Below are 15,660 nucleotides of genomic sequence, written 5' to 3'. Positions count from 1 at the left end.
GAAGCACAATTTTTCAAAAATATAATCTCTATTCTAGTAATACAAAGCTAAATGCAAATAGGTGAAATATTCCTTTAACAAGTTGGACTTCACAGAAATACAGCGGGATGTTTTTAACAACAGCAAATTCCTAATTTTCTGTTTTTGTCCAGCCCAAAAAGTGGCACCTTTCTACGAGGAGTGGTGGTTCCTGGTTGTGGTGGCACTGGTGGGGCTCATCTTCATCCTGCTGCTGGTTTTCATCCTCATTATCAGGGGACAGAGCAAAAAGTATGCCAAGAAGTCTGAATCAGGTTAGTGTGCGCACATCTCAAAATTAAATGGGAGCATTGCAAGACTACAGAAGCCTTCAGCCTTGTTTTTTAAGCCAGTGGCACAGAGTTTATGTTTTTGGTTTAAACCTAACAGATTTTTGATGAGAAAAAGGCTGGAGGGTGAAGTAGGGAAGCGGGAGAACCGGAGGGGGGGCATATTTGTCCATTCAGTGCGGCTCTAAAAATCTGTGGGTATTTCCTTCAGCTCAGCACTTATGCAGTGGCTGTTAAGCTGCCAGGCAGGGGAGGAGAGGGGGTCCCTGCGGGTCACTGCCCATCTCTCTGACTGACTGACAAAACAAGAGGTTCCTTCTCTCTGCAACACAAAGACACTCTCAAAGCTTCCATATCCCCCCCCCCCCCCCCCCCCCCCCCAGGCATCTGGCCCAGGCCACTGGACCTACCCAGTAGATTTTAGTTTTTTTTAGGTGTTTGCATAACCAATCATTGACCCTGAGTGGCCCGAGAGCAGCCACGGAGGTCTTGAACACCCAGAACTCTTGCGATTACTTAGAGTGTTTTTAACCTGTAACATGGCACACGACAGCCTCTGCAGTCATTAATCTGCTGTAGAGCAGCGTGGAAATTGTTCATTTGGGGACCATATCGTTTGGGCAAAATCATTTATCAATTACTCTGTGTGTAGTCCACTGACAGTAAAGGCTTTTTTTTGTGCACATGTCATTCTCTGTCAACAGAAAATGTCTTGTGTCCGTAGATATTTAATTAAAGGCCTTTTATTTAATGTAAAATACATGGACATGCAGATTTTCCATCGCAGTCAATTTCTGTAGTATCTAAATCCAAAATGCTTCACACTCATGTAATGTAATGTCAGCTATTTTTAATCATAGACCTCATCACTAACATTCTCTTTTTTTGCCGGTGTGTTTTTATATATACATGTGTTATATATAAATGCTTTAAATCAATCTTCAAGTGTTGGTACCATTTCCTAGTTAACATACACAGGGACACAGCACATTTCCCCAAAACAATGAACTATTGCATTAAGTCACAATCATTTGCAGCTTTTTCATCATTTTACATTTTTTCCCCCCTCTATACTATACGTTCCATCCATTCGTCCTCCCTCACACTAACCTCTCTGTCCGTCTGGCCTGTGGTCACACAGTGACTTTGTATGTTTGTCCAGGCAACAACTCCAACTGTAACGCTCTGACGCACGGAGACATGGTCAGCCTGGACGAGGGACGCTTCCCCGCTCTGGAACTCAACAACCGACGGCTGTCTGTGAAAAACTCTTTCTGCCGGAAGAACGGAGTCTACACCAGGTCAGTCGCCCGCACGCTGACGCTTTAAGTGCAGATGGTGTTTGAATTTGAATTAAAGGACCATATGGTAACACAATTGTGTTACCCCGTTGGAAACTCTACCTTGTGATACTTAAGCCTTATGGAAAAAAGCACACCCTCCTCCTCCTGACAACACTGACTTGAATTCACACTTTGTACGAACAGACTGACAATTCTGTTGTAATTAGCTTTTGGATTTCAGTGAATCCCTCTGTAGCTCATACATGCGTGCTGAGACGGTGGCTGTGTTAACCAACACCTGTGCTAAGAAACACCACAGGGACCGAGTCACAGCGACATCTTTGGATCAGACTGTATACTTTGCATGACTAGTACCTGGGTTTGGGTAAGATGGGGATTTAGGGACAGCTGCACTCATGTTCAGGACAGTTGAAAGGTTTGCAGCTATTTGTCAGCAGATATCATATCGTTCTGTAGCGAAGCCACAGGTGCACTACTGACTCCTCCTCTCTGTGTGCGTTTGTCCTGAAACTAAGATCGTGTATAAGAATGCGACCAATTTGTTTGGGTTTGTGCATGTGTCTGACCTTGAGGACATCAAAGCAGGCCCAGGGCTTTGAGGAGCTTCCAAGCAGCTTCCTAATATGTCCCCAGCTTGAAGGGAGGGGGGGGGAGAGATGGGAGTGAAAGAATGTACAGATGTACTCTCAGAATTGCAGCTCTTTCAAGTCGGCCCCATGGCAAAGAACCTCAAATCCTAACACCTGAGCCTCCCGATTAAAGATTAATGCCGCATCTCGATCTCTGATCTCCGAATAACAATGACAGGATGAAATCCCCCCCGCCTGATATCCAGATCAGAAATCAAACACACTCTTAATTCCACGGCAGTCATTGTAATTCTGTGCTTTGTCAGACAGCCTAATGCCATTTATGGTTGATTGTGGAATGAGATTTTCTCCGTGCGGCGATCGTTTGTTCAGCATTTAACTCCGATAGGGTCGATGGCAGTGAATCACTGCGGCTCACTTTTGGTAAGTGACAATTTATTGGGGTCGCTACTTAAACTATCAATATGCCACTTTATAAGTGTTAGAAGGCTTAACATAATGCTTGACTCTTCCTTAAGATTTTACTACGTGTAACCTTCAAGTTAAAATGCACTCTGATTGCACACACACTCACAGGAATGTGAATGTTTTTTGAGGGCCAAGGTTCCTCCAGAAGGTCAATGTTTTAGCTGCCTGTACGATAACGAAGGGGAGGATTATCTGCGTCATTTCTCTGTGCCTTTGTGTCGTTCTTTTCCAGCAGTCGGAGACACTAGTTTGCAGTTTTAAGGAGGTCTCGGTGAAGTAATTCAGTGTCGCTTAACGCGGTTTTAAACACTCCTGAGTGACAAAGCTCTTGAACACTTAAGACATGTTAATGAGTCCCTACAGGCAACGGTAGCAAGAGCCTGATAATGAGTAAAGACTGGGGGCAGATTTGATTTCACCCCGTGGTTCTCATTTCGTAGCCCGACATGCTGCTGACTGAATGTTGCAGTGAGTGGATTAAGTGGACCCTTCTCAACGCAAGAGAGAGCTGATAAATAATTTACGCCTCACTCAACAGCGACAGTGTCTGAGGGTCAAGAAGAACGGCTCAAAGTGGGCCGAGCTTCCTTAAACAGGCAGTTTATAACAACTTCCCCGTAGACACACAATAGAATTTCTCGTGGTCGACTCCAGCTCTCTTTGTTTGATTGTTTCATCGGGGGAAGGAACTGCTGATGAATTCAAGATGCAAAAGGATACGGCTTCTTGGGAATAAGCTCGGAGGGAAAGACAGAGAAGAGATTTTTTTTTTTTTTTTTCTGCAACAGATGGACATCTTGCATTTCTTAACCAAACAATGACACACTGTTGCCCTTAGTAAGTCACATGCCAAGGCTGTCAAGGCCAATTAACAGACTTGACAGACGTTCCTTACATTTATAGATGTAACAAGTTGCCGAGTGAAATTACGGAGGCAAGCGCCATCTAGTATGGCCTTTTAATGCTGTTAATGACTTGTCCTTATCTTGCTATAATGAATAATTAATTACTTAAGGAACTGATAGACAATCACAATTAAAAAAAAAAAAAACTTACACATGATTTGTTGTCTTAGATTAACTTAATTATGATGTTTTTACAGATTGTATTTAAGGATTAAAAAAAATATATCGGAGGAAGTTAATTACCAGTGAGTTTATACATTAATTAATTAGGCATTCACAGTGAGAACTGCATCTCCAATCATTGTCCTCCATTTTACCAGAAGTCTCCACGTGTCTGCAAAGTCAGATAACGTTATACACGGACACGTGAGATATTACACAAATCAGCACAAACTTTGGTGCATGTGGCACATGAGCAGCTCTGCACGTCCCACTCCTCCACTCATGCTAAATGAATTAACTCTAATCTAGTTTGTTATTACTCATCAGGGTTATTAAATACCAGTTTGCTGTGTGATTTTCCCCGCGGCATTTTGTCCGCACCAAAATACTAAACCCTTGTGGGGGGAAAAAAAAAGAAAAAGAGAAAGAAAGAAGCTTGAATTCACCCGCAGCATTTTTGAAATGTTTTTGAAAATATGTTTATTTGGAAAATAACTTAAGCAAATGCAGTCTCCATGTGTAAAGCAACTGTGTGCGCTGCAGCGGTGGCGGCTCCCCTGGCACCGACTGGCGGTTGACAGTGTGGCCTGGGAAGTCAACAGGAGTCGGCATGTCCCACTGCTCTCTGCCAAACCAGCACCAATCGGCAGAAACAGATTCATGTTTGTTTAGCAGAAGCGGGGACACTGGGAAGTACCCCCCCCCCGATATTTACTTAAAGATCCTCTCACAAGAGCGCACCATTTTAGGAATTGTTGTTCCCCAGTAATTCGTCTTACCCCTACCCCCATTTTTCCTCATTCCTTCCTTTCTTTCAGCTTTCAGTTTCACTCAACACCTCTTCTCGACCTCACTCTCACTGCACACTCCCTTCGGTGTTCCTCTCTTTGCTCGGTCCCATCACTTACACTCCGCAAACTTACATCCGAACTACATATTTGATTGTCGCGGGCGCGCCCGCTGAAAGTTTAATCCACGCCATCGCTCATGTTAGGCTCTGATAACATTTGCCGGGGGAAAAAAAGCCGGAGGCTGCCGTTTGTGTAATGACCCCTCGAGTGTCGCAAGAGTTCAATTTATGATTTAAGTCACAAGGGCCCAGTGGTTTGACATTCCACAGACCACAATGAGGAGCGAATCAGGGGAAATATTCATTCCAGGAGAGACTGAATGTAGGCAGTGAGCCGTCTCATGAGTTTCCTGTGATTCTCATCTAGCTGCACTCTCACTCACAAAGATAGTCATGCCTGTATTTGAAAGGGAAGCACCTAGTCATTGCAAACTTGCACTCAAAATCACTTTGTTAATGCATATTAAGAAGCCCTGATGAGTTTGAAAATGTAGTCATGCAATGTACTGTACGTCTAATTGTGGCCATAGTTTCAGTCAGTGTTTATAGAATTGTACAGGAACACACAATATGAATACAGCAAAGTGTCTGAGAGTTGAATATGGCAGTTTATCTCGTTGATAAATGACATAGGTCACAAAGAATTGGACGGTGTAAAGGTAAAAATGGTGATTGAGATAACATGCAACCTTCCACACAGTCAATCAGACTGAGGATGTAATGTTCTGGAACACTGGGCCACGGGGACACAGGCTGCAACAGCTCAGCCAGATTATTAAAGCACTTTATTTGATGATCACTAGAAATATAGAGCTCCAAAATATAACGACCTGGACGAGTTGAGAGTCTTTACAGACATGGTTTGCATTTGTTTTCCCTGATAATTACACGGTCCTGCAGACGCAACAGCATGTGCCATCCATTATCTATATCGCTGATACTTTAAGGGTCAAAGCAGGGGCTGGAGTCAGTCCAGATGACACTGGGTGAGATTTAAGGTCCACCTCTTGGACACGTGTCACCAGTTCATCATAGAACCAACGTACACAGACAGGAGGAAGCTGGACGCAAACAATGGGAGAAAGTGCAACCTCCACACAGGCCCCAGTCAAATCAATAGCAACTTAAAGCGACCAATGTCACACTAAATGTCGTCCCATCTGGCTTTTTTTTGTTCCCAGCTGTGTCCCAGGCATCTGCAATTAGTTACAAATAGAGTGATGGCTGAAATAAAGGAAGATAATAAGTTGAATTAGTTGTAATAAACAAACAGAGGTGAACACATTTATATGGTTAAGGACAAGCAACTGAATTATTCTGATATTGTCCCTCTATGCTTGGCCCAGGTCTCCCCCCAGGCCCAGTCCAGGCAGTCTTCACTATTCTGATGAAGATGTCAGCACAAAGTACAACGACCTGATCCCTGCAGAGAGCAGCAGCCTCACTGAGAAACCCTCCGAGATATCAGACTCACAGGTAATGTAGCAATACTCGTCGTCCGCATACTATTTAGTATGGCATTTGTGGGAGAAATGTCCATAAACTGTCTGCATTAAGTGTGTGTCTGTTCAATGTCTGTACCTGTCTGTGTGTGCACTCAGTCATCTCCTTGAATTCCTCGGGAATTCAGCTTTGCATCGTCAGTCGTGTACAGTCTTACGTGTCAGTTCACACCGTCTATGTGGTGTCCTTTGTCATTCACCTAAATGTGTTCGACCTGCAGAGGTGATTCTTAATCCCATTTTTTAGATTAAAGACAATGAACTGCTACAGACAGGACCTTTCTCAGAATGATAACAACCCCCTTGAAATTAAGCATTTCAACATTTCACCACCTGGCTGACATATCTACATTCGCACTTGCATATTGTCAAACGTGGCACTAATGCAATAAGTGAAGCTGAAGCCAAGCTGAGAATACTGTTTGAATTGTTTCCATTAACAACGCCACTTTGTTTTGACAGTCCGAGGTATGATGTCATAATCCAGAATAAGATAAAATTTGGACCCAAAATAAATCAACTTAATGTTTTAAAGTGAATCTAACAGCACTAATGGCAACCAAAAATCCCTTTGGATTGCAATTGTTTAGATGAGATACTACCACTGGAGTGGTGGAGGAGGCCTAGATGGAGTCAAATTTATATCCTCCCATTCCTGTTTGTCCTCCCGCTCAAAATACCTAAAAACAAACATATAATATGAACGTCTCCGGACTTTTTTGTTATTGTCTTTCTCCCTCAGGACCCCTTATCGTGTTCACGTCATCAATGAGAGTGACATGAGTTAGCCAGCCCCCCCACCCCCCTTCTCTTTGAAAAATCCATAACTATGGGACAAAGGACTGACCCACTCTTTGGTATTGTGTTATGCTTCAACGTTTGCAGGGGGGATGGGAGCCCTGCTAAGAAAAGAGTTTGTTGTTTTGGTCTTGTGTTATTATATAAACCCTAGGAAGGTTATTTACAGAGAATTTAATAATCTTTGAATTACAATGTGCTCAATTAAAAAAGGAGTCATAATTACAAATAAAACCAAAAGTGGTTTAAACACGATCCAAGATGACAACATATGCCGAGGTCAAGGATCAAAGTTCTTAAAGATAAATCGTCTGAACATCTGCCTCTCTTTTCTGGTAATGAACAACTTAGCTCCAGCAAACAGTCAATTTGCCGCATATCTGATACGCCTCCGCCGCCGCGCTTCTCTCCTTCTGTCCCCCTCACATTGCTCCTCAACCCACGGTGTTAGCAGCTGTAAACAAGAACGCACAGCAACTCCATTACACTGATGATAAAATAAACCACTGTGCGGTTTCGCCAGCTAATTACATATATTTCTTAATCTGTTATTCTGCCTAATTTAACATCATAATGATGAAAAAATGTTTAATAATTGACACTGGCAGCCTGGTGAACGTCTGCCTTACACATAACCTGCATAAATAAGACGGAGGCTCCCTCGAGGCACGAGTGCAAGGCTGCATTTCATGCTTAAAGCCTGTTTCTGTCACAGAATGCAACTCTAGTAATTAGCTTGTAATGAGTTTAAGTAAGGAGCCGTTTCACCTGCCATGGCCTCCCGAGAGCTAAATTTTCAAGCATCCCCACTGGAGGCTGCTCAGTTGGATCCTTGAGTTATTTCTATTAAGACTGATGATGGAATGAGAGCAACATTGGGGCAGATCGGAGTGGTGTATACTTGCTTGTGTAGGACATTTGAAGACACTGAAGAACATCTGTTGCGCACTCTACTTGCCAGGCAGCAAAAAGGCCGGAGTAGGACGCAATTTTCTGCACACACTCGTTCCTATGTTCCACAAAAGCGGTGTCTGATTTCTACATGCGGTGTTAATTCCTTTAGAGTGAGGTAACGCCACTCGAAGTGGCTCGGTGTGTTTCGTCGGTCCATTGTGAATGGATTTTGTTATGGTGTTGTTGTGTTGCCTAACGCAGCGGCATGTTTGGAATGCTTCTCAACACTGGTTGGCCTGGTGTTTACAGTAGGGCCAACAATATCACAAACACGCACAGTCACTGATGTTGCTCAAACTCTGACTCTCCTTATTCAGTTGAACGGCGATGTAAAGTGAAAATCTGACGTTTGTAATTGTTTTCGGAGTGTTGAGAGAAATCATTGAAGTGCACAGGAAATAGGAGGGTCACTTTCCTGTGTTTTGAATCAAATGGGATAAAAAAAAAAAAAAAAAAAAAAGCAGGACTGTTTAACTTACAATTCAACCCAAGCATTTTCTGTTTGGACATCTATAAACCTGAAAAGTCTCTGTATAGGGTTTTAGTATGGGGGGGGGGACGTGAGGGAAATGTGAGACTACCTGCCACATTCATCACATATGTGCTGTGCAGTATCCAGCAAAGGATCTGAGCTGTGGCATGTAGCCTTTCTGCCAGCAACCATGTTTCTTTGTGGGAAGATGGAACATGATAATATGATGAGTGAGGAGAGCGATGAAGATTGGAAGCTGTCACGATTGTTGGCGTCATCCATACAGCTTTTTACGTAGGCTCATAACTTGTTTCTTAATACCTATTCATAGTCTAAGCTGCCACGTTATTTTGCGACAGGTTTGGCAAAGTTTACATTCTTGCATCCAGGTGATTCATGACAGGCGTGCTGGCCAATTGGCCGCTTGCTTATTTTGCATTTAGTGGCCCATGAATAAAAAACACCCAAAGCTTTTCTTTGTCTGGTAAATGGAATGTTACTGAACAGGAATATAATGGTGTTACTAACCCAGCCTGCAGCAAGGTGGAGGGTCATTGACAGGAATGAATTATTTCTTTACAGATGGGCTTGAGTGGAATTCAAATCACCTTCCGTGTAAAATAATTTGTCTTCCTTCTCAGTTCAGCACCTAAAAGTCAATTCTGTTCCCCATGCTCAATCTACAGTATGTTTTTTGTTTTCATTTTATGATTAGCCTTTCACACGATTCACATGGGATGACACAAAGGGGCCCCCTTCACACCTGGCATTAGAACGCGTTTTTCTGTGATCAGATTAGTGATTGGATATTGCTAACATGCGTCTCTGGTGTCCACATCACACAGTCATACCCGCCTTGTGTGCGCCGTCAAATCAACAACGACAACAACAACGTTAGCCGCACGTGAAGCCGCGTTATTCTATGGACTCCTCTTTGCTTTTCAAAGCAGACAAGCGAGAATCCGACGAAAGCGGAGGAGGCTGCGCCACGTTAGCTGTGCTCGGAGCCACCACGTACTTCCACTCACGTAGTTGTTGTGGGAGGATCGGAGACGCATCGCATTTACACTTCTGTTCAATCTGGTCTCAATGCGTCTCTGACCAACTCCCGAAAGTGGTTTGGCAGATCCGATTTGCAATCCGACCGCAGAAAACGCATTCCTAATGCCAGGTGTAAACGGGGCCTCTGAAGGTCGATACATGTACGTATTTATGGTTTTTAACATCATCATGACTGGGCCATTTTAATCATTCTGTTATGGCGATGTACTGTAAAACCCATTGTTCTGTTCACCCATAGGAGGCGCTGGTGTTTTCATATGGGACAGGTGGCCTACATACACTTCCACTGCATTTGGTGAGGTTCCTGTAGCTGCCTGCTTTGAATGTTTGTAGCCTGATAGATGACTGGTTCCTCTAGCTAGTCCCTATTCAACCTTCTTCCTCAGATTCTCATCAGGTTTAAATGTGGTACACTGTGTTATACAATATATGGGGAGGATACTGGGATTTTATATCCCCATGCCGATGCAGTCAGTCCAGAGACCGGCTGCGTAAAATACTGAAGATAAATTGGTCTTTGCCATTTTGTGTCAATGGTCCGTTCTCAATGCACGCTCCAGTAACAAGTCATCCTGCCGTACTCACGCTTTTGACCATTTTTGACGTCCATGTGTACTTGTGCTGTGTTGTAAATGTGTGTGTGTGTGTGTGTGTGTATGTGTGTGTGCGCGCATGTGTGTATTATTTAGACAGGGATGATGTGAATTGACGACTATGCCCACAATAATTCAATAACTTCATGTCCATTTACATTTATAGCCCCAGCATCTCTAACTGCTCTCCATGGAAACACTTCAAGAGCTTCCAACTCCAACTCATTAACTCAGTTCTCCTTCTCCTGTCTTTCACAGGGCAGTGACAGCGAGTACGAGGTGGACCCCAACCGACAGAAGACCCACTCCTTTGTCAACCACTACATAAGTGACCCCACCTACTACAACTCCTGGCGCCGTCAACAGAAAGGCATATCCCGAGCACAGGCCTACAGCTACACAGAGTCTGAGTCAGGCGACCCGGATCACTGCGCCCCACCGCCACTGCCTCCTCTACCTCCACTTCCACCACAACTCAGTTCACCTAGTCCCCAACCGCAGCAGGCCCAGGGACAGCCCCAGGTCCAGCCCCAGGTCCAGCCCCAGGTCCAACCCCAGGTCCAGCCCCAGGTCCAGCCCCAGGGCCAAGGCAGCCTGTTTAGGCCCAAAGGTAGCCGGACTCCCACCCCCTCCCAGCAGAGCTCCAACCCCCCAAGTCAGCACAGCACCCTCTACAGGCCACCAAGCAGTCTAGCTCCAGGATCACGGGCCCCCATTGCTGGCTTCTCATCGTTTGTGTAAAAAAAAAAGAAGAAAAAAGCTGAAAAAGACATTGAAATTTCTGGAAATATCTACCCAACTCGCATAACTTGCAGTCAACGCAATCCAGTCATTTATGTCTTTTTTCCCCCCCATTACTTTTATTTTTTTTCCACGTTATTTTCTTATTCAGCTTGGATACAATGCGGAACAACACTATGATACTTTGAGTTTTAGGAGCACTTTTTGTCTGATGAGTTGGAGTGTGCCAGTGTGAACCTAAATTCTTTTTACCAGTTGAGAAAATACGCTCTTTTCACTTTTTTAACCATTCGCATGACTTTTTTTTTACATTTAGTTCCTCCTTTTTTTTTTTTTTTTTACTTTTCTTGGAATACATTCAAATGGTAATTTCTTTGATTCTGTACAAAGTCACAGGCTTTTTTTTTGAAAACACACATGAATATACATAAATATATATATATATATATATAGTAGATGTACCTACGAGACAAAATCATATCGATGCAGATTCTGCATTGAGACTAACATGATGGAGCCATGTTGTGGAAGGGAAAGGAGAGTGTTGGATGACCTGGTGGTAAAAAAAGAAGAAGAAAAGAATGGAGAAACAAAGGACGGACGTGGATGTGGATTTTATGCCAAAATCAAACAAGTTTTATTGTGTTGGCTGGAAGAGTTTTATGCGCACTATGGAGATTCTGTCGTGTTTCCATGGAAACAGCTCCCTGGCCTTTAGCACACAAACACTGAGTTGGACAACGTTTGCCCGCAGCTGGTCAAAAGTGACCTTGCTGTGCCCAAAGGGTCCATATGAAATGAGTGTATATCTGTTGAAGTGGTTTACTCTTTTAAGTCTTCTTTTGTGAGTGTATTACAGTGAATCAAAGATGCCTTGATAGAGAAATACTTATTTATATCGGGCACCACTGACAAACTGAACTGCTTATGGTGCTCTTGACTGTGGCATCGAAATGGCTGGCCTCGCTCTGTGGGAGCCATCTTTTAATCCTTACAGATGTGGGCTGTGAATTAATTTGCATACAAAACCCATGCTTTCTTTCATGCTTTGCTGGCTCACACATCAGTCTCATAATGCACACGTCTACTGAAAATGCTTTGAGGAACTTCAAATGGAACCGAGCTGTAGCAGTCTGGGACTGGTACATGTTGGCGCTTTAGCTCGCCCAAGCCCAGAAGTGAACAGTGTGATTCTGATGAGAAACAAAGTGGATTTATCTCTGTTTTCTTTCCCTGCTCGTATAACTTGTCTGTCACTGATCGCTATCACGGGGCAGCGCTCAGCCTGCGCCAAGAGATGATGTCATTAAATTGCCTCACCTCTTTCCCTTTTGTGTAATCAACTGCTGTGTACTATTCAGGTGTGACTGTGCTGTCCCAAATACTAATGTATGTGTGATTACACTTCTTGAGTGTAAGCTTTACAGATCATTCACTGTGTCTGGTTGTAAAGACTTTGTCCTGCAGCAACTGTAAACGTGCCTGGAGTAATGCCACACAGGGTCGGCACTGTCCGACCACCTGCCAGGTGCATTCATAAGGCTATAGTGAAGACTGGTGTGTTCCTAGTTTCCATAGTGAAAAAAAGGGATGAAAAAAAAAGTCATCTGCTTCATTTATTTTTTTTTCTCTCTGTGGGGTAATTTCATTGTACGCAACAAATGCTTATCATGCTGAATCTGAATGAATATATGATCACAGTACATTTCTGAAAATAAATTATTTTTCAATGTTAGATCTTTGAGTGCTTAATTGCACTGTCGAGGGAGGATGAAAGGAGGCCTCAGTGTGAGTGTGAAGAAAAGTGACGGGGGGGGATTCAAATCATATTTCTGCTGCAACGTGGACGACATTCAACAATCTCTCTTAAACATACACTGCATTCAGTGCACCGCTGCTTTAGTGGAGGGGGGAAAAAAAGGGCAATTTTCTCCCCGAAACTACTGCTACACAACCTCCACTGCACATCAGTTCTCTCATTTTCACTAACACACATAGTACCAAGGAAAGACCTTCCCACAGCAGATCCTCTGCTCGTTGTAGCCAATCTGTCACAGTGAATGAAACCACAGCAGTTCAATAAAGACACAATTTGAGTTGTCTGTATAAGTGCACATTCCAACATGAGTGAGGAAGAGACGTTCGACACAAAAATCAAGCCGAACAAGGCTTAACAATCCTAAAAACGTGAGTTAATCTCCAACAATTACCAGGGAAATGTCTAAAATCTCAATATTTAACAGAGGAGTCTGGCGTATTTAGCGACAGCACTAATGATTGCGACCGGCATCACAAACCCTGCCGCTGTTTTGTCTGTGGGTCAAGGAGGAAGTACTGAACAAATAGATTTATTTAACTGATTCTAACGATTCAGTTACACTGAAAACAACTGCTTTACAAGTCACCGCAGTTTGAGTAGGTACTATTTTTGTAGTGGAAAACCAAAGTAAAAAGTGCCGTGCTGTGGCAAGTCGAGTCGAGCTGGGACCATAGTGGAAAAGGGCCATATGTGAGTGAAGGCTTAACTCCGCCTCTGTCCAGTGTCCAGATTACAGTGTTTCATCTTCTCAATGCTGCCTCCAAAAACACATTCAGACCAGGTCTCTCTAGGTATACATCTTGACCTCAATCAAATGGGAACAAAAGCACACAACCTTAAAAAGGTGGTGAAACAAGAATCAAAGGGGAAGACGTAAAACATGGGGAAAGGAAAATGAGAGCACACAAAGTCAGTGGTGTGCCGTGTGTGAATGTTTTGTGTAAGCACAGAGGTGGGATCTGTTGATGCCTAATTAGCTGATGAAATTCCCACTAAACTAATGTGTTACTCAGGGCAGCAATAAATTGGATCGGAAGCTGTGAAATCCTGTTATCTGGCAACAAATCCCCCCCTGTTGACTTTTTCATTTTTCTCTTTGCTTTCAGATAACTGCAGTTCATTAGCTCAATAGCCGCTCTTCAGTTGGCTAAACTGCCTTTGCTGGCTGCCGCATTAAACCCACTCGAAACAACATTAAGTGATGCATTTATTCGGGCCGCGAGTAATACGCTGTAAATATTGTTGTTGTTTTTTTGTAACACAGAGGTGAGCTAACAGACGTACGGTAGATGCTTGGAAGTACACGGTCAGATGGTGTTAAATGGATAACAGTCAACCCGATCCGGGAGTTAACCTACTAAACACATAGACATGAGAAGAGATTAGACTGTGGAGGACGGAGCAGGGAATTGGAACGAGCATGTCCAGAGCGCTAATCCCTTTTTGGAGAACACATGGGAAATTTCCTTTAGAACAGAAGAAACGTGGACAGGACATTTCCATTTGCTGAAATGTTTATTTCCCGGTGTTCTTTCTGTCCGGCTCCCTCAGGGAAGTGAATGACAGAGAATGGAACGAGCTGGTGGTCCCCGCTTAAAAGGGGACACCAAAGTACTAAATAGCCCTGAGCTTTGAGAAAACACCCTCAGTTGGAATATTAATAAGATGTATTTCGAAGGAATTTGAACCCCTGGATTTAATTGCCTCATTTGTGAGCTTCATTGAGGGTGGTTTGGGGATTTGAAGAGGATATACAAGCAGGCCGTTGGAGAAAGGATAGTCATTTGAGAAAGGGGATGCTCCCTCAGTGCCATTCATGAGTGCTGTTCTAATTTGCTGCTTGGTAGATGCTAAAATTGGTTTCTGACTTGATGTGCATTGTGGGAAGTAGCAGGAAAATGACTATAGCCACTTTGGTAAGTAAATTTACCCAAGCCTCACTTTCACCCGTCTAGTGGTTTTCCACAGTGTGTGGTCTAAACAAAATGACCTACTTGGAGCGCCAAGGCAACTGAAAATTGTAACTTTAATTGTTGTAGGATTAAGTCAAATTTGGTCACAGTTGTGTTTATTTCTGCACTGGTTTGTTTCCCCCCTCCCCAGAAAAGAGTTTCCCTTTTGTCCTAATTTCTTACTGTAGCCTTCCCAGGCTGCATGCATTATATAACGTTCAACACAAAGCCACACAAGGAAGCAATAATTGAATGAATAAGGGGCCCACTTCAGGGTAACATGCCATCAAAGTTTTGTGTTCCTGCACAACATCGCTGGAGTTCCCCATAAAAGTCCACACCACAACGATGGTTTCATTGTGTAATAATATAATATGTGATATTTACAGGTGGCTGAGAGAGACTTCAAAAGGACAGATGCGCAGTGTCAGTGGCATAATAAGAGTTAAAGTTCACACCTGACGACCAGATGGCTGTTCAAACAGCAAAGGCACGAGCACGGTTCGCCATGACCTTGCTTTGTGTGACAGTTTTTAATGTTATGTGGAAATCATCAAAGGTAATTGGAGTAACTGGCACAAAGGCTGTCCTAATTGCTTCTGTGAATATTGAGTCATACAGAATATGACATGCACGGAGAGCACATTTCTGGTCTTAAACAAGCATTAAAGCAGAATGTATTGTACCCCGCATATTCACACTGTGCAAAATAATGTTGTCTAACCCAAACAAATGTATGAACAACAGGAATACACGGTGAAAAAGCAAAAGCTTGTAAAGTTCACATCGCAAATAATAGAATGTATTTATTTATTTTTTAAATCTGTTTAGAAAGCAGGCCTTGAAAGGTCAGGGAGAAATCACTTGACATTTTGAGAAAAGGCTTTTACGCTCGCGCCCCAAGAGTTTTGAAAAGATTAATATCATAACTGCATGATGAACAGCTGGGAGTCTTGTCATCACTGGGAGGAAACCAGGACTTGGTCAATAAATATTATGATACATGCTGTAACAGCAGCGTAGATTATATATAAATAATTAAATTACATTGTTTTGGATCCAGAAGGAGTGGAACTACGGTGAGCACAATTATCTATACAACAGCAAAGGTCCCAACGCGTTATGGCATATAGATTCTTATTATTCTTTGTTCTCGTTATATTACGACTTTATTCTTGAT

The 15,660-nt window shown here is 43.1% G+C and overlaps 1 protein-coding gene across 5 annotated transcripts in view; it reads left to right on the top strand.

Annotated features, from left to right (window-relative positions):
- sdk2b (sidekick cell adhesion molecule 2b) overlaps window positions 1-12,444 on the top strand; it is a 239,842-nt gene extending 227,398 nt beyond the window's left edge. For 2 of the 5 annotated variants that reach the window (XM_058620798.1, XM_058620796.1), the window contains exons 42-45: window positions 153-293; window positions 1,471-1,609; window positions 5,934-6,063; window positions 10,227-12,444. In XM_058620798.1, the coding sequence (XP_058476781.1) occupies window positions 153-293; window positions 1,471-1,609; window positions 5,934-6,063; window positions 10,227-10,709 (893 nt within the window). In that variant the 3' untranslated portion in view covers window positions 10,710-12,444. Of the gene's footprint in view, window positions 1-152; window positions 294-1,449; window positions 1,610-5,933; window positions 6,064-9,613; window positions 9,671-10,226 lie in introns of all 5 variants that reach the window. The other 3 variants (XM_058620795.1, XM_058620794.1, XM_058620797.1) reach the window with 3 other exon arrangements.
- Window positions 12,445-15,660: the final 3,216 nt, after the last annotated feature.

Source organism: Solea solea, chromosome 21, assembly GCF_958295425.1.
Source record: "Solea solea chromosome 21, fSolSol10.1, whole genome shotgun sequence".
NCBI lineage: Eukaryota > Metazoa > Chordata > Actinopteri > Pleuronectiformes > Soleidae > Solea > Solea solea.
Note: the sequence above shows the minus strand (reverse complement) of the source record. Positions and strands in the feature narration are given on the sequence as shown.